Source organism: Ranitomeya variabilis, chromosome 3 (genome assembly GCF_051348905.1).
Source record: "Ranitomeya variabilis isolate aRanVar5 chromosome 3, aRanVar5.hap1, whole genome shotgun sequence".
Taxonomy (NCBI): Eukaryota; Metazoa; Chordata; class Amphibia; order Anura; family Dendrobatidae; genus Ranitomeya; species Ranitomeya variabilis.
The window spans coordinates 627,649,934-627,668,919 of NC_135234.1; the positions used below are offsets into that span (position 1 = coordinate 627,649,934).

Genomic DNA, 18,986 nt, shown 5'->3' on the forward strand with positions numbered 1-18,986 from the left:
TAAACATTCCAAAAATTCCTGTGAAACACCTGAAGGGTTAATAAACTTCTTGAATGTGGTTTTGAGCACCTTGAGGGGTGCAGTGTTTAGAATGGTGTCACACTTGGGTATTTTCCATCATGTAGACCCCTCAAAATGACTTCAAATGAGATGTGGTCCCTAAAAAAAAAATGGTGTTGTAAAAATGAGAAATTGCTGGTCAACTTTTAACCCTTATAACTCCCTAACAAAAAAAAATTTTGGTTCCAAAATTGTGCTGACGTAAAGTAGACATGTGGGAAATGTTACTTATTAAGTATTTTGTGTGACATATCTCTGTGATTTTATTGCATAAAAATTTAAAGTTGGGAAATTTTCAAAATTTTCGCCAAATTTCCGTTTTTTTTCACAAATAAACGCAGGTAATACCAAAGAAATTTTATCACCATCATGAAGTACAATATGTCACGAAAACAATGTCAGAATCACCGGGATCCGTTGAAGCATTCCAGAGTTATAACCTCATAAAGGGAACAGTGGTCAGAATTGTAAAAATTGGCCCGGTCATTAACGTGCAAACCAGCCTTGGGGGTAAAGGGGTTAAAGAAAACCCGTCAGCAGGATTGTGCACATTAACCTACACACAGTGTCAGGTTGGCGCCTTTATACTGAATAAAACGATCGCTTGGTTGATGAAATCCGTCTTGTGGCTGTTTCTTAATCTTTATTTTTAGTTTTGTGTTAATGAGATGCTCGTGTCCTAAGGCGTGGTTCATGTATGTGGTGCTTTGATTACATATTCATAATGCAGACTGCTGACAGGTCACTGATCCCTCACTGACCCGCACCCTAGTTTACATAATGAATATCATCACATACTGAATATAAAAAAAAAAAAAAAAGCTTAATCGCATGTGTACTTTGCACTTATTCCCTTTTGCTGATTTACTTGTGCGAGTTAAAAAGAAAAAAAAAAAGTCATTTTGAAAATGGTGCCCGCCGCGCCTGCGCAGTAGCAGCTTTCGGTTTGTATAGAGATCCGATAGCTGCTGTTGCGCAGGCGGCACCATATTGTTGAAGAATAAAAAAAATTTAAAAATCTCCTCCACCAAGATGGCGCGGCCGTGCATGTGCAACAGCAGCTGTGACCGATCTCTAGAGCTGCTACTGCGCAGACGGCGCCATCTTGGTAGAGATTTTTTTCTCCAAGATGATGCCTCCAGCGCCTGCTCAACAGCAGCTATCGGATCTCTATACAAACCGATAGCTGCTACTGCGCAGGCGCGGTGGGCGCCATTTTCAAAATGACTTTTTTTTACCTCGCTCAAATAAATCTGAAAAAAGTTATTAAGTGCACAGTAACCATGCAAGTATACTGCAGCGTAGGTGTCAGGACCGGCACCTGTCTGCAGAAGCGTTTTATTTATTTTTTATTCAGAATGTGATGGTATTCATTATGCAATTTAGGGGGCGGATCAGTGACCTGTCAGCAGTCTGCATTATGGATATATAATCAGAGCACCACATACATGAACTCCGCCTTAGGACCATTAACACAAAACTAAAAATAAAAGATTAAATCTGTCTTGTGGCTGTTTCTTAATCAACCAAGGTATCATTTTATTCATCACAACGGCGCCGACCTGCTGTCAGGTTCCCTTTAACGAGAACATCAAGAACTGGAGATTTTATATCTGAGCTTTACTTCTAAAATGGACTAAAAACCACAACAGTTATACAAAGGGAAAGCAAAGATGACGTGTAACCATCCTGAAGTGGTTTGCACCACATCTGTGTAAGAAATGCTTAACTAAATGCGAGTTTGAGACGTACATTAAAATATTGTTAAAAATAAAGAGAAACATACCTCCTTAACACATGGGGCAGTTTGTAGTTTCTGCTCCAGAACAGTCAACTTATTGTCAATATGGCCATTTATGTCGGCATGGATGCCGTCTGAAGAGCGCTGTGATGCTAGCTGGACAGTCTTTGCACGCAGCAGTTTTTGCAGAAGGAGATGACTAGCTTCTCCTTTGGTTGCAATATTTTGTGGTTCACCATCTGCCTCACTTTTAATGTTCTTACTGCTAGTTAGACTCTCTTCCACAGACTTTTCAGGAGGTTTGGTTATCTGAAGCCCTTGAGGACTATCAAAAGGGTCAACAGGACCAGTTTTGCTTTCTTGAACAGTCTGGTCTATTTCCATGACTTCCTCTTTGGAGGAAGGTTCTGCCATTTCATTGGGGCAAGACTTGCTATCAACATCTTCAATCTCTTTTGACTCCTTTACGGGGGATATTGGCTCTCCAGCTGTAACATCAGAGGAAGTATTAACTTCAGCTATTTTATCACCCTGTGCAAACTCAACTGTAGTAGTTGCAGGTAAATCAGACTTTTCTGCCGATTTTTGTACCAAACTGTGATGGGCAGATTGAACCGCTACTTGATCTGCACAAGATTCTGTAGCATTTCCTTGCTCATTGGGGGATCTGTTCTGACCTTCCGTTTCTGGGGCTGGCGCAGAACATGCAGCCGAGGTTTCAGGAGGCTCTTTCTTTGGTTCCTGTAAAGACTCTAGTTGCATCTGTGCTTGCTGCTGGCGTAACTGCTGTATACGCATCTGAAGCTGCTGCTGTAATTGGAGCTGTTTCTGGGGTGGTTGATTGAGCATTTGTTGTTTTAATTGCAGAATGTGCTGCACTTGCTGAATCTGATGAGGCTGAAGCTGCTTATGATGCTGCACTGGACTCGGCTTTAACTGCTGTGGCTGAACCTGAGGTGACTGCTGTTGTAAATTTTGTTGCAACTGAGTTTTTGTTTCGCAAGACTGCTGTGTTACAGTCTGCAGATGGGTTTGGTGAAGCTGTATCTGTCCAGCTTGTTTCTGATGTATTTGTTTAAATTGTATTTGCTGTATTTGGTTATGCTGATGCGCCACCTGCGGAATCAGTTGTGGATTTTGTGTGGGCATTTGTTGGCCTAGGATTTGCTGTGCTACTTGCATATTTTGCAGCTGTAGTTGCATCTGCGCTTTATTTTTGTTTTGAGGCTGCACCTGCTGTTGCAAGTTTGTTGCTTGCACTTGATGGCATTGCTGTAAGGCTTGAGATGTTTGATTTGGCAAGGCTTGTGGCTGATGTCCTTGCTGCGCGGATTGGGAACTCTGCTGCAAATGAGACAAATTTATCTGCGACGAATGAATTTGCTGCAGATGTTGCTGAGCGGGCCCCTGCTGTGGCATCACTGGAAATGAGGATAATGACTGTTGTACCTGCTGTGTCTGCTGCTGCTCAGTCGGTGTGTGTTGCATCAGACTATGCTCCTTTTGTTGGCTTGCCATTTCAGAGTCTCTTGAATCCTGTGCTTGATCAATGTGTTGGCTTGTCTCTGGATTTTCAGGCTGTGGAGACTCCTGCTTCTCCTGTTCTGGTGTTTGAGGCATTTGAGTATGACTAAGCAATGTGGGCTCACTCTGGTGTATTTCATTTTGTTGATTTAAATTTTCCACTTTTGGCGATGGTTGAACTCTTGCTTGACCAATCTGTAAATGCTGCTGTACTTGAGACACAGCCTGCTGCGTGTGTGGCCCCTGTGATTGTTTAACAGTCTGTTGTGTTTGCTGCAAAATCTGGTGTTGAGTTTGTAATAACTGCTGCATCTGCTGATGCTGTTGAGTTTGCTGTAACTGTTGTTGCTGCTGTTGAGTTTGCTGTAACTGTTGCTGCTGCAACTGTTGCGTTTGCTGTAACTGTTGCTGCGTTTGCTGTAGCTGCTGTGTTTCCTGTTGTGTTTGCTGCAGCTGTTGATGCTGTTGTGTTTGCTGCAGCTGTTGATGCTGTTGTGTTTGCTGCAGCTGTTGATGTTGTTGTGTTTGCTGTAGCTGCTGCTGTTGTGTTTGCTGTAGCTGCTGCTGTTGTGTTTGCTGTAGCTGCTGCTGCTGTTGTGTCTGCTGTAGCTGCTGCTGCATTTGCTGTAGCTGCTGCTGTTGTGTTTGCTGTAGCTGCTGCTGTTGTGTTTGCTGTAGCTGCTGCTGTTGTGTTTGCTGTAGCTGCTGCTGTTGTGTTTGCTGTAGCTGCTGCTGTTGTGTTTGCTGTAGCTGCTGCTGTTGTGTTTGCTGTAGCTGTTGTAACTGTTGCTGCTGCTGTTGTGTTTGCTGTAACTGTTGCTGTATTTGCTGCATCTGTTGCTGTATTTGTTGGGTCTCTAGTGTCGGCTGGGTTTGCTTAACTGTCTGCAGCTGCTGTTTTTGTTGCAAGTGCTGCAGCTGTTGCTGTACTTGAAGCAGTTGGAGCTGTTGCTGTTGCTTTGCTTGTTGTAAAAGTTGCAGCTGTTGTGTTTGTGGCAGTTGATTTACTTGCTGTTGAAGTTGCACCTGCTGCTGTTGGGCATTCTGCAACTGTTGATGCTGTTGCTGAGTCTGTTGCAATTGCGGAGTCTGTTGTATTTGTGGAAACTGCTGTTGAGACTGCTGTAACTTCTGAAGCTGTTGATTCTGGAGTTGCTGTGTCTGCTGCAGTTGAAGATGCTGCTGTGCTTGATGCTGATTCTGTTGCAACTGAAGCTGCTGTTGGGTTTGCTGCAACTGCTGAGGCGTTTGTTGTAACTTCTGTAAATGTTGGAGTTGCTGTGGAGTCTGTTGTAACTGCTGACTTTGCTGCAATTGCTGAAGCTGTTGCTGAGTCTGCTGCAGCTGCTGGATCTGCTGCTGAGTCTGCTGCAACTGCTGGAGCTGAGTTTGCTGCAACTGTTGGAGCTGCTGTTGTTGAGCCTGCTGCTCCTGCTGGAGTTGCTGCTGCTGTTGAGTCTGCTGCAACTGTTGGAGCTGCTGTTGGGTCTGCTGCAACTGTTGGAACTGCTGCTGCTGAGTCTGCTGCAATTGCTGGAGCTGTTGCTGTCGAGTCTGCTGCTGCTGTTGCAGTTGGGATTGCTGTAACTGTTGGAGTTGGGACTGCTGTGTTTGCTGTAATTGTTGGAGCTGCTGTTTGTGTTGAGCTTGCTGCAATTGTTGGAGCTGCTGCTGTGCCAACTGACTTATTTGCTGTTGTTGCTGCTGCTGAGTTTGTGGCACTTGTATTTGTTGCAACTGTTGAATTTGCTGTAGCTGTTGCTGTAACTGTTGCAGTTGCTGTTGGGTTTGCTGCAGTTGCTGCTGTACCTGTTGCAATTGCTGCTGCTGCTGAGGAGACTGCTGTAACTGCTGAAGTTGCTGCCGAGTTTGCTGTAACTGCTGAAGTTGTTGCTGCATGTGCTGCAACTGCTGAGTCAATTGCTGCTGTTGAGCCAAGTTTAACTGTTGTGGAGTTTGCTGTAGAACCTGGACCTGCTGCTGTTGCAATGGCTGTGTTTGTAACTGATGTTGTTGCACTTGCGTCATTTGGGTTTGATGTAGTTGCTGAGTTGCATGCAACTGTTGCTGCCGCACTTGCTGGAGCTGCTGTGGTACCTGCTGTATTTGATGCTGTACTGGTTGAGGCTGTGACAACTGATGTACTTGTTGCTTAGACTGTTGCATTTGCTGTAGCTGCTGTTGACTTTGAAGGGGCTGTTGCAGTTGATGTTGAACTTGCTGTACTTGTGGAATCTGCTGTGGCTGCACCTGTTGCACTTGGACCGGCTGACCTTGTGGAGTTTGCTGCACCTGTAGCTGCTGATTTTGCTGAGGCTGCTGCAGCTGATGTTGGGTTTGCTGCTGCTGCTGCATTTGAAACTGCGGGGCATTTTGGTGAGATGATGGCACTTGCTGAGGCAATCTATACTGAGGGGGAGGCTGATGCGACATAAGTCTTAGGCCTGCAGTAGTCTGAGATTGCTGGCCTGAAGAATTCTCCTGATGTTGACTAGAATTAAACCTTGCCACTGAAGATTTTAACTGCTCAAGTTCAGCAGCTTGAGGCATGTCACTAGTAGTTTCTGGAGTAACTTTTTGTGTATTAACAGAAGACTTTTCTTCACCGAAATTTGACTGCGCTTGCTCAGTTCCTACCTGGCGTGCTTGGAAAGCACCCACTAAGGGCGTCTGACTTCCAGAGCTTCCATTTGGAATTGTAGAATTGGAATGTGCAGATTGTAGTGCATCCTGACTTGTAGTCTGTCTAAGAGCTTGGTTCTGGGCTTGTTGGTGTCTCTGAATAAGAATTGCCTGTAATTGCTGCTGCTGTTGTGGAGTTAAATGACGCAATTGTGGATTCTTTGCAATAATTCCCTGAATCTGAGCTCGTATATGAGCCATGAGCTGGGTATTTTGTAATGTCATCAGATTAGAAGCGTATGGAGTCTGTTGCCCACTTAGCGTTGGTCTTTGTTGACTCAACGTATTGGGTAGGTGCTGCCCCATATTATCTTTGGCCTGTTCATTTCCCTGCGTCTGTACTGGACTTTGGCCTACAATTCTCTGTACCTGAACCAAATTTGGTTGCTGAGATACTGTAGCAGAAATGTGTGGGTTTTCTTGAGGATTTTGAATGGAGTTTTGCACGTGATCTGGCCTCAGCTGTGTCCCAAGACCTTGAACATTTGGTTGCTGGGGAGACAAAATGCCATGCTGCTGTCTTAAGGATTGTTGCAATGGACTGCGTGAGTCATAGAGAGCATGTTCTTGATCAGAAGACTGATTTAATTTCTGGCCATCCTCTGCTGTTAAAGATGGTTGCATATCCGTTTCTTGATTCATTGGGCCAACAGAATTATGACTTTGCGGTTCTCGACTTGACTGATCACTAGTTTCTTGTGTTCCAGGGCTACTGTTTGCCTGTTGAACAACAAGTTGCTGTCCTTGAGTTTCAGTGCTGTCATGAAGCAGTGAGCCGTCACTCACGTTGGCATCCTTTGCATTCATGTTTTGGGGAGTGTGAATATTTTGAGGATGACCAGGTAAGTTTAAAGTTACAGACTGAGCTTGCCCAGTTAAGTTTTGTTGCCCTAATGTGCCTCCTCCTTGACTTAACACTGGCTGCTGTTGGATATGTGTCATGCCAATCAGGTTTTGCTGAGGTTGGGACAAAACAAGGTGAGGCCCCACAACATTTTGTTGTGCCATTGGTGACGGGCCCAAAACTCTCTGCTGCTGTCCAATTAAAATATGTCTTTGTTGGGCCGTGTGATGTTGTAATGCAGATGACTGAGGGTGACCCATGACAGTCTGAGGAACTTCGGTGGGAGACTGTTGTACCACTAATCCATGCGAGTTTCCAATCAAACCATGCTTGGCCAACATTGCTTGAGATAAGTTGCTCTGAGAAGAAAGTGGGAAATTCTGGTGTTGTTGCTGCTGCTTCTGTGCCAACTGCAGCCTTTGCTGCTGAATCATCCGCTGCTCAGCAGTAAGGCCCTGCAGAGACTGAGGTGTTGAATAAAAACCACCTGAGGTTCCAGGAATTACTGTATTATTTCCCTGAGCTTGATGCTGCTGGGGTATTGACTTGACATAAGTAGCACCATGCTGCGTTTGCATGGCTAAACCTGGCTGCAGACCACGTAGATTTGCAGCTTGTGTGACAAGCTGGTTATGTTGCAAAGATGAAGGTGGCTGTATACCGTGCCCACCAACAATTGAACCTGGAGCTTTGGTTAACACTCTTGAGTTTTGGTTGGGACTAACAGGAAGGACACCGCAGTTTTGTTGTTGTTGCTGCTGCTTGTTTCTATACTCAGTCATTAGGTTAGTATGCTCCTTCTGCTGCTTACGAACCTGAAAATTAAAAAGGTGAAATTAACTTAGAGAAAGAAGTAACAACGATTTCTCTACAAAAGGTGAGAAGGTAATACAGTACAATTATGCAGTGGGCTCATTCACTCACACAACTAATATTTTAAGCATGCCGCGATTACATAACAGGAAGCTACAACTGTTTAAAAAGGTTGTCCACTACTTTAGAATTGATGACCTATCCTCGGGATAGGTCATCAATGTCTAATTAGTCATGGCCCAACACCCGGCACCCCCTGCCGATTAGCTGTTATGGGTACTGGCCGGAAATACTCACTTGTGCAGCTGCTCAGCCTTCTGATAGTGGCCGCTGCAGGATACTACTCATCCGTCTCCTATTTATTTATATAGGAGGCTGGTGTGTAGTACCAAGCTGCAGCCACTTTCCGAAGATGGAGCAGCTCCACAAGTGAGTATTTCCAGCCAGACGATTCCTAACAATTGATCGGTGGGGGTGCAGAGTGTCAGACCCCGACCGATCAGACATTGATGACTTATCCCAAGGATAGGTCATGAATGTTAAAGTAGTGGACAACCTCTTAAAACTTTTCAGTAAAGTATCAGGTGAGTTTTGGTATTTAATCAGTTTAGTCCACACCTGGTCCAGCTGCTTCTGGATCTTGCTTTGCTGTTCAGTGACCAGTTTTAACTTCTCCGCATCTGCCTCTGGGAACTCTCGCCCAGCTTTCTTGGCTGTTCTTTGTTTCGCACACAGAGCTTTGCGGGACTTTCGATGCACCCCGATTTGCTCTTCCAACACTTTCAGCTGCATTTGTAATAGCTGTTGAGTGTGGAAAAGCCACTCTTCATATTGACGATGGTCCGCTTCATCTGCGAGATTGCAATAAACAGTGTAAGTAGTCCTAAAAGTCATACACCCTAGACAACTAACAATGCAGAAAAATCCTAAAACCCCGTATGGATCTCCATAAACCATTTAACGTCTGGGCGGTAAGCATTCTTATCTGCGGTGATGTTCTAAAACATCACCGCATAGTGGGAGCGGCGGAGTTGGTGGAAGACATAGTTAAGCTTCCCATAGAGAAAGCATGAGATGATTTATTAGTCTCTGCTTTCTCAATCGCTGCTGGGTGTAGGGAGGTAGCAGGAGCTGATATGTCCTAGGGGGCACAGTCAGCTCTGTTATGCAGGCAGGAGACGATCCAGTAGCAAGGAAAAAAAAAAAAAAAGTTGAAATGTTGACATGCCTCAAATAGGTTATGGGGGAGTGAGACGAAATACATGAAAATAAAACAAACAAAAAAGGAGATTTTTGTGTACTCACCGTAAAATCTCTTTCTCTTAGCCTCTAATTGGGGGACACAGGACCATGGGTGTTATGCTGCTGTCCACTAGGAGGCGACACTATGCATAATCTGAAAAAGATTAACTGTGGCTCCTCCTGTGCAGTATACACCCCTGGACGGCATCAGCCTTCTCCAGTTTTGTGCAAAAGCAGTAGGAGGAACGTAACATGAATAACATAATTATGCCTGTAAGAAGGCAACTATGTAACATGAATAACATAGTTATGCCTGTAAGAAGGCAACTATGTACGAGCTCAAGCAAACAATGAGAACTCAACAGTTACAACAGCCCGGAAGGGCAACAGGGTGGGAGCTGTGTCCCCCAATTAGAGGCTAAGAGAAAGAGATTTTACGGTGAGTACACAAAAATCTCCTTTACTCTGTCGCCTCATTGGGGGACACAGGACCATGGGACGTCCTAAAGCAGTCCCTGGGTGGGAAGCAATGGACGAATATTGTGCAGACAGGACCCTATACTTAGGGCACCGCCGCCTGCAGGACACATCTACCCAGGCTCGCGTCCGCTGAGGACTGGGTATGAACCCTGTAGTGTTTAGTAAACGTGTGTAAGCTAGTCCAAGTGGCCGCCTTACACACTTGTTGTGCCGAAGCCTGGTGCCGAATGGCCCAGGAGGCCCCTACCGCCCGTGTAGAGTGTGCCGTAATACCGGCTGGAAGAGGAGAATTCTTAAGGCGGTAGGCCTCTTGTGTGGTGGATTTGATCCACCTGGCAAGGGTAGCTTTGAAAGCTGGCAGACCCTTGTGGCCGCCTTCCGGAAGGAGGAAAAGAGAATCAGACCTCCGGAAGGACACAGTCCTAGACACGTATATACGCAATGCCCTGACAAGGTCAAGCGTATGCAGAGCCTTCTCCACTCTATGAACCGGAACCGGACAAAGGGATGGTAGTGAAATTTCCTCATTGAGGTGGAAGTCTGACACAACCTTCGGAAGGAAGGATGGGACCGTACGAAGAACTACCTTGTCCTGGTGAAAAGCCAGGAAGGGCCGTCTGCAGGAGAGTGCTGTCAGTTCAGACACCCTGCGTAGCGAGGTGATTGCCACCAGGAAAACCACCTTCTGGGAAAGAAGGCGGAGCGGGATCTCCTTAAGGGGTTCGAAGGGTGGTTCCTGCAATGCTGTCAGGACCAGGTTGAGGTCCCACGTTTCTAGTGGTCGTCTGTAGGGGGGAACCAATCGGGAAACCCCCTGAAGGAAAGTCCTTACTTGCGGCTTGGTAGCAATGCGCCTTTGAAAAAGCACAGAGAGGGCTGACACCTGGCTCTTAAGCGAGCCCAATGACAGCCTGGCCTCCAGACCCGATTGGAGAAAACCAAGTACTTTGGGTAGGGAATAAGGGAGTGGGATCTGGCCACGAGATTCGCACCAGGTAAAGAAAGCTTTCCAGGTACGGTAATAAATCTTGGCAGACGCTGGTTTCCGTGATCTGATCATGGTTCCAATGACGTCCGTCGAGAGCCCTGCCTGGGTTAGAACCCAGGTCTCAAGGGCCACGCCGTCAAATTGAGAGCCCCTGAGTTCTGGTGGTAGAACGGGCCTTGTGATAGAAGATCGTGGCGGTCGGGGAGACGACAGGGGGCGTCTGCTGTGAGTTGTATGATGTCGGCGTACCATGTGCGTCTGGGCCAGTCCGGTGCAATTAGGATGGTTGGAACTCCCTATTGTTTGATCTTCCTCACCACTCTGGATATCAGGGGGAGAGGTGGAAAAAATGTACAGAAGCTGGAACTGGGTCCAGTCCTGAACCAGAGCGTCTGCTCCGAGCGACCGCGGATCGTGTGTTCTGGCCATGAAGTTGGAGACCTTGGCATTGAAGTGGGATGCCATTAGGTCCACATCCGGGGTCCCCCAGCGGAGACAGATCTGTTGAAAAATGTCGGGATGGAGAGACCACTCTCCCGAGTCTATTCATTGTCGGCTGAGGAAGTCTGCTTCCCAGTTGTCCACACCCGGAATGTGGACCGCCGAAAGAACCGACCCTGTGTCCTCCGCCCAGCGGAGGATGTGTGACACTTCTCGCATCGCCTGGGTACTGCGGGTCCCCCCTTGGTGATTCACATATGCCACAACCGTGGCATTGTCTGACTGTATTCTGATGCGAGAGGCTGCCAGTAAGTGATGGAAGGCCCTCAATGCCAGAAGGATGGCACAAATTTCCAGGATGTTGATGGGCATGGTCGCTTCCACTGGGGACCACTTGCCCTGTGCCCTGTGGTGTAGGTGCACCGCACCCCAACCCGTCAGGCTCGCGTCGGTGGTCAGAACCTTCCATTGACCTGTGAGAAGGGATTTCCCCTTTGCTAGCGAGGTTGGCTTGAGCCACCAGTGCAGGGACTTCCTGGTTGACGACGTTAGCTGGAACTCCCTGTCGAGAGAAAAGGGGTTCCTGTCCCAGGACTTGAGAATGGCTAGTTGGAGAGGTCTGAGGTGAAACTGGGCAAATGGGACAGCTTCTATTGCTGCTGCCATCTTGCCAAGGACTCTCATTGCAAGCCGGAGAGATCGAGGGGGTTTGCGGAGGAGGGTGCGAACTGCTAGTCGGAGAGCCAGTGCCTTGTCCTTGGGAAGGAGCACTAGACCCCTGGAGTTGTTGAATAACATTCCCAGGAAGGTCAGGGACTGACTCGGGGTTGGTGATGACTTTTGTAGGTTGATTAACCAGCCCATGAGACTGAGAGTATCGGTTGTGATTGAGACGCTGAGCTCGCAGTCCTTGAAGGTGGGAGCCTTGATGAGTAAATCGTCCAGGTATGGAACAACTACTATGCCTCTGGAGTGCAGAACGTCCATGGTGGCTGCCATGACCCTGGTGAACACTCTGGGAGCCGTGGCGAGTCCGAAAGGGAGAGCCACGAATTGGTAGTGGTCCTGGCCTATTGCGAACCTGAGAAACCTCTGATGGGCAGGTGCAATGGGTATATGCAGGTATGCGTCTTGTATGTCTATGGAGGCGAGATATTCTCCCTTCTCCATGGACGCAATGATGCACCGAAGGGACTCCATGCGGAAATGACGGACCCGTACATATTTGTTGAGCTGTTTTAGGTCTAGTATGGGCCGTACGCTGCCTCCTTTCTTGGGAACTACGAACAGTTTGGAGTAGAACCCTCGGAAGCGGTCGGTTGTGGGTACCGGTACTATGACTCCTGCTTGAAAAAGCGAGACCGCTTGGTGGTAGGCACGAGCCTTGGCTGGCGGTTTTGGGGGGACAGAGAGGAAGAATCAGTCCGGTGGGATGGAGGTGAAGTCTATTTTGTATCCGGAAGACACTAGTTCCATGACCCACCTGTCTTCTGTAATAGGCAGCCAGACTTGATGAAAGAGCAAAAGTCGGCCGCCTACTGGTGTGGTGTCTTCCGGAGTCCGTGAGTCATGATGAGGAGAAAGTCTGAGATTTTCCTCCTCTGGGCTTAGGCTGGCCTGCTTTTGACTGCCAGGTCTTGTCCGACCTTTGCGTTGATCGTGAGTTGTCCCTGCGTGGGGAACGGTTACGATTTTGTGCTGGACGCAAGACGGACCAGCCGGAGGAATTCCGAAAGGATCGGAATCGAGTTTGGTTACGCTTCTTGTAAGTGCGTTTAGGTTTCAGTTGGGAAAGAGAAGTACTCTTACCCCCGGTGGCGTTGGATATCATAGTGTCCAACTGTTCACCGAAAAGTCTCCCACTGAGGTAGGGGAGGTGCGTGAGGGACTTCTTTGAGGCTGCGTCCGCTTTCCATTCCCGCAGCCAGAGGATACGCCGAATCGTGATGGCGTTTGATGCTATCCCCGCTACTCCCCTTGCTGAATCCAGAGCTGCATGGAGCATGTAGTCTGCTACAACTGCTATTTGAACCGCTTGGTCCGACAGCTCAGGAGCGGATGCTTGGAGAGCTTGTAAATTCTTTGCCCAGGCCAGAATGGCCTTGGCAGCCCAAACTGAGGCGAACGCGGGAGCCAGGGATGCCCCTGCTGCCTCGAAAATTGAACGAGCCATGCGTTCTACCTGCCGGTCTGCTGCGTCCCTGAGGGTTGAGCTATCTGGCAGTGAAAGGAGGGTCTGTGCTGCTAGCCTAGAGACTGGGGGGTCCACTTCAGGTGGATCTGTCCATTCCTTGGTGTCCTTCTGTGGGAAGGGGTACCTCGCCTCCAGATATTTGCCATTAGCGAATTTTTTCTCAGGCTGTGAGAGCTGCTTTTTAAGGATCGCCTTAAACTCTGGGTGGTTAAAGAAAACCTTAGGCGGCTTCAGAGGTCCTTCAAAGGAAATCTTATGTTCTGGGGCCTCTGGTGGCGGATCAGAAATGTCCAGCACCCGATGGATGGATGAAATTATGTCCTCAACTAGCACTGTATTGCTAGGAGGGATTGGGATCAGGGACCCCTCCGTGTCTCTGTCTGAGTCAGAGTCACAGATGCCTTCCGAATCCTGTGTATCACTGAGGCGTCCCCTGCTGAGTGGGCTGGGGAGGAGGCCTTCTCTGGTCGGGTATTGCGGAGATCTGCATTGTCTGTCCTTGGAATGGGACGGTCTAGATGACCTGGAGCTACGGTGTCTCTCCCTAGAGGGGGATGACCGTGTGCTATGAGATGACGCTGATGGACTTGATCTATGGGTCCGCTTGCGTCCTGACCTAGACGTGGATGTGCCAGGGTCATCTTGTTCCTGAGTCAAGCTCTCCCTTTGCTGGGTAACGGTCATAGCCGGGGCATGACCCTGCAGAGCCTGAAGCAATCTATAGACTGCGTCATAGATTGCGATATCTGAGTAGCCCATTCCGGCGTGGCATTAGACACCGAGGCATTGGCAGGGGCTTCTTGGGGCTCTGACACATTAGTTTGTATACAGTTCTGACAATGCGGGTACGTGCTACTACTGGGAGAGCGGTCCCGCAGGCTGTGCAGAATGCATAATAGCAGTTCTGCCTGGTTCTCTTGGACCTTGAGCCCGGCATAGTGCACAGAGTGCAGAAGTGCTGCCAGCAGAGGACCTTACAGGGGTAGAGAAACCTATAGGGGAGCATTATAGGTAATATGGATTCACAGCTGAGTAAAAAACCCAGCTGTGATCTTACCCCACCAGTGTGCCCCTAGGTCCAGCGTCGAAGATCCACAGTCCTGTGCCCCCCGGAGACTGGCTGCCTGGGAGATGCAGGGTTAATCTGCAGCCGAAAATGGCTGCTGAGACAGAGAGGAAAGGAGGAGAAGGGGGCGGAGAGCTGGAAAAAGGCAGCAAGGCTGTGTAAAAACGCGCCCTTTCTGTCTCGATCCACCCCCTTTATAACACTGTAGAGTGTCATATTTGTCATCCGGGGGGGGCGGGCCGGGGGGCGGAGAGGAAGCGAAAGCTTCAGCTAGGCCGAAGCCTGGGCCTAAATTAGATGCCTGAGGCCCAGAAGGGCTCCAGGCAGGCGCGAAAGTCCAGGAGGGGGTCGGATGTGAACCGGACCCCTCCGGATTTAAAGGCAGGATGGCGGTGGGGCTATAAGTGGAAGGGGGAGCCCGGTAGGGGTCTCCCTGAGGCAGTATAGAGCTGGTGCTGCCGCAGAGACAGGGGCGCAGGGAGCCCTGTGTCTGTATGTGCCATGCCTGCCAGCACTCCCCCCGGCCCCAACAGGAGCCCGCAGCTGGGCTGGGGTCCCTGGATGCAGGCGCAGTGTGCTGGCCCATTGCTGGGAGCTGTAGAATGCTGCCTGTACAGGCCCTACCTGAGGTGTCTCAACCTAATACCCCCAGAGGGGGATAGGGAGGGTGCTGTTGTCACCTTCAGGGGCCTTTATCCTCGCCTCGACCTCAACCCAGAAACCAAAAGGAATTGGGGAAGGAGGGGGGGTCTCGACTTCGAACCAGCACCCGAGGGACTGGGGAAGGAGCAACATGGGGAATAGCCATCTCTACTTCAACTGGGCACCCCATAATAGGGGGCCGAGGAAGGAGCCATGCCGGGAGTCTCACAGGAGACCCTCTTTTCTTCATCTGTAATCCCGTCGGAAAAAACGGAGTAAAAATCTTTTAGGTGTGCCTCCTATGTGACACTAAGCAAAAACTGGAGAAGGCTGATGCCGTCCAGGGGTGTATACTGCACAGGAGGAGCCACAGTTAATCTTTTTCAGATTATGCATAGTGTCGCCGCCTAGTGGAGAGCAGCATAACACCCATGGTCCTGTGTCCCCCAATGAGGCGACAGAGTAAAAGCAGATAAATAAACAAAAAAAAACAAAACAAATCCGCCAATCCAAATCATTATAAGCCCAACCCTTGTTACAGAAAGGAGAACAAATTATTAACAATAATGTAGTGGACCCTTTTGGTCATTAAAAAAAAAGAAAAAAAGAAAAATCTGAAAAAACAAATGTATTTCCTTTAGTTTTTCACCAATCTCGCCTGAATTTGGGAAAAACAAACAAAGAATATGAAAACAACATAAACATTAAGCCCCATGTATCATGTAAAATAGTTGCAAAAATTATTTGAATATCCGAACAGGAAACTTTTAGAGCTTCTCGAAAGCCACGTTTGAAAAAAAGAAAAAAGAAAAAAACCCCTCCAAAACGTGCATAGTTGGGAAGGTAAATGCCCTGGTCCTGAACTGGTTAAAGAATACCAATCTGAGACTGCTCTTTTAAGAAGAGACATACGGTAAGTAACAGTGGCTAAAAGGGTCCCTGATGCACCCCTAAAAGTACATGACTTTCTAGCAACAGGTGGGTGTAAACTTTGAGTTTGTCAGATCGCGACATGCAGAGCAGGATCACAACCCTCCGTAGCCCACTTTGCAGTAACCCAGCACTGCCGCATACTTTACTAAGCTGCTACTGTAACCGCTCTACTAAGTACAAATAGAGAAAAAGACCAGCACATCCAAGCTAGTGTGAACAGGCGCCAACCAAAGAAACATATAAGTTGAAAAACAATAAAGGTTGCACCATTATTTACCAAGAATGATTACTATAGAACATTGAAAATGCATTATTGCATAGAAAATAGGAAAAGAAAACTCTATATAAATAATCATGTACACATGAAATAATTATCTGCAAAAATTGCTATGAAAAAAGGAAGGTACTTTGCGCATAAATTGGCCAATGTATGTTAGCCCAAATGCCACGTCAAGGCGTCCTTCATAATGTCATAGGCGTCCTTCATAATCGTATTATGAAGGACACCTTGATATGGCAATTGGGCTCACATACATTGGCCAATTTATGCGCAAAGTACCTTCCTTTTTTCATAGGCATTTTTACAGATGAATATTTGATGTGTACATTATATACATATATATTTACACATTATATAGCGCTTTTTTCCTATTTTCTATAGCAGTAAAGCATTTTCAATGTTCTAGAGTAATCATTCTTGGTAAATAATGGTGCAACCTTTATCGTTTTTCGCTCAACAAAGTAGTTACTGAACAGCAACGCAACGTCCTTAGGGTATGTTTCCACGTTCAGGAAACGCTGCGTGTTTGACGCTGCGTACAGCCACAGCGTCAAACACGCAGCGTCCAGATGTTACAGCATAGTGGAGGGGATTTTATGAAATCCCGTCTCCACTACGCGTGGTAAAACGCATCCGGCGGCCCTGCGATTCCGGACATGCAGCGCGTCTTTTTAGATCGCAGCATGTCCGTTTACCTTGCGGCGACGCTGCACCGCCGCAAGGTAAAACACAGGGCCCTATGTGTGGGGTGCGATGATGCCGGATGTGTGCAATGAACACATCCGGCATCATCACGTCTCCAGAAGGGGGCGGAGCGAGTATGCCGCTCCATCCAAACCACCGGCCATCCTGAACGTGGACATGTACCCTTAAAGTACGCGGAAGCTCTTTCACGGGGGGGGGCGGTCAGGGGGGTGGCGAGCTACAAAAGGTTGCGGCTTTGCATGTTGGGATCTCAGGACACAGAAGTTCACACCTGACTTTTGCTAAAACGTTGGCTCCTTTGGAAGGGCATTAGGGACCCTCTTGGCCACTTTTCTTGAGTGTTACTTAGAAAATTCACCAGACTGAGGCTAGCCCCCGGCCAGACTGGTGATAGATACTATAAGTTATGTGTAAGGACCACTACATAAAACATATGCTCTACTAGCAAGTTCACTGATAAACCAGAGAGGTTAGAACGGGAATTTTGGCCATTTGTAAAGAGACACTTTCCTACAAATTTGTGTTGGCTTTAAGGCCACCCAAACAAATTAAACTAAAGTTGAGTAAAATGGACGATTTCAACCAGAACAAATTTTCATCAAGTGAAACTGAACAATGTGAGCAGTGGGCTATAGCTGTCATACAAACAGGCTGTTTGAATTCTTTTTTTTTTTTTTCCAATGGTCAGAAGAAAAGTGTTTCTTTGAAATAATGTGAACAGAAAGACAGTCCTTCGCTGGTATCCGGGACCAACGTATAGCTATTTTCAATGAGTGCAAAAGCAAATATGAACTAAACTGTATATGGATATGTCTGCGAAAAAAATCAAATCTCCCTCAATATTTCCATGTTGGGGAAGGAAAAAAATTAAAAAAAATAAAAACCTTGCAGCATTCACTGCTTATATATTTTTATGGCAGGCAACTCCCACTTTCAATGCAGAAGAGTGCACCAAACGGAGAACGCAAGTGGCCCAAAAAAAGAATGGCAACTTTCTGATCAAAGCCTAAAACAAAAGTTTTGTAACAGTGAAGAACCAACTAAATGAAATCAGTACATACTGATCACTCCTTGGACAAATGTAGGGGGATTGGGTCGAGGCTGAGTAGGATCAAGAGGCGGTCGGTCCTAAAAGATGAAAAATCACAAATATTAAATGACAGAAGAGTAACAGTCGTTTTATTTATTTTTTTCATAAATGAATTATACATATGAGAATAAGAAACTGGGTAATATATCTTATTTGAGAAATCTGTGTATGTCTCCTGTACAGATCATTTGCTCTCAAAATTCTTAACTCGCGGATAAAATCTGTGTTTAGTGAGTACAGATATTCTCAATACTGAAATAGCAGAGACGGTTGGTGCTCATAAAGTTCTATAGAGAACGGTGATCTCAGGAGACCGTGCAGCAGAATGTCTGTGTCCGACACGAGCGCCTCCAGAGAACTTTAAAAGCACAGTCATCTTCTATCTCAGCAATGGGGATCATTTGTCTCCACTGAATACAGAATGTACCCATGAACAAAGATCAATACAGACGAAAAAAAAAGACGACAGATTTCTCTGATGAGATCTAATACAAATTGGGTTTATTTTCATTTGTACTATTAATTTATTAGGTAAAACTTAAAACTATTACTTTAAGCGATTATCCAGACAATCTAAGCCATCTAATCTTAATTATACCCTATTACTCGGAAAAACATTTAACACAATTGGGATACCGCAACAAGAAGTCTCTAGACTCAACTTTATACTAGGGAAAAAACCCTGAAAATGCTTTACAGAGATCAACTGCAAACGTTGGTAAAGGAGCTGGAAATTATCAGACATAAGACACTGGCATTTCAGCCCATAGGAGTCACATAATATTGCCTGCAGGCAGGGTTTCTGAAAAAAAAAAAAAAAAAGGTACAATGAAGCCTACCACGAAGTCAATGTCCACTTTTAAAAAAATGATTTAGAAAAAGTGTACAACGTACCATATATACTCGAGTATAAGCCGAGATTTTCAGCCCAAATTTTTGGGCTGAAAGTGCCCCTCTCGGCTTATACTCGAGTCACGGTCTGTGGCAGGGTCGGCGGGTGAGGGGGAGAGGGCGCTGAGGCATACTTACCTAGTCCCGGCGATCCTGACGCTCCCCCTGCCCGTCACACTGTCTCCGGGTGCCGCAGCTCTTCCCCTGTACAGCGGTCACGTGGGACCGCTCATTAAACTTATGAATATGTACTCCACTCCCATAGGGGTGGAGCCCCATATTCATTTCTCTAATCAGCGGTGCCGGTGACCGCTGATAGAGGAAGAGGCTGCGGCACCCGGAGACCAGCTGTCCGGGGGAAGGAGCGGGA

General features: G+C 47.1%; 1 protein-coding gene across 1 annotated transcript in view; it reads right to left on the minus strand.

Moving 5' to 3' along the window:
• The window catches only part of KMT2D (lysine methyltransferase 2D), a 244,352-nt gene that overhangs the window by 57,674 nt on the left and 167,692 nt on the right, over positions 1 to 18,986 (minus strand). The window contains exons 36-38 of the mRNA XM_077297477.1: positions 17,697 to 17,763; positions 8,283 to 8,515; positions 1,847 to 7,666 (exon numbers count right to left, since the gene is read on the minus strand). Coding sequence (XP_077153592.1) covers positions 1,847 to 7,666; positions 8,283 to 8,515; positions 17,697 to 17,763 — 6,120 coding nt within the window. The remainder of the gene's footprint in view (positions 1 to 1,846; positions 7,667 to 8,282; positions 8,516 to 17,696; positions 17,764 to 18,986) is intronic.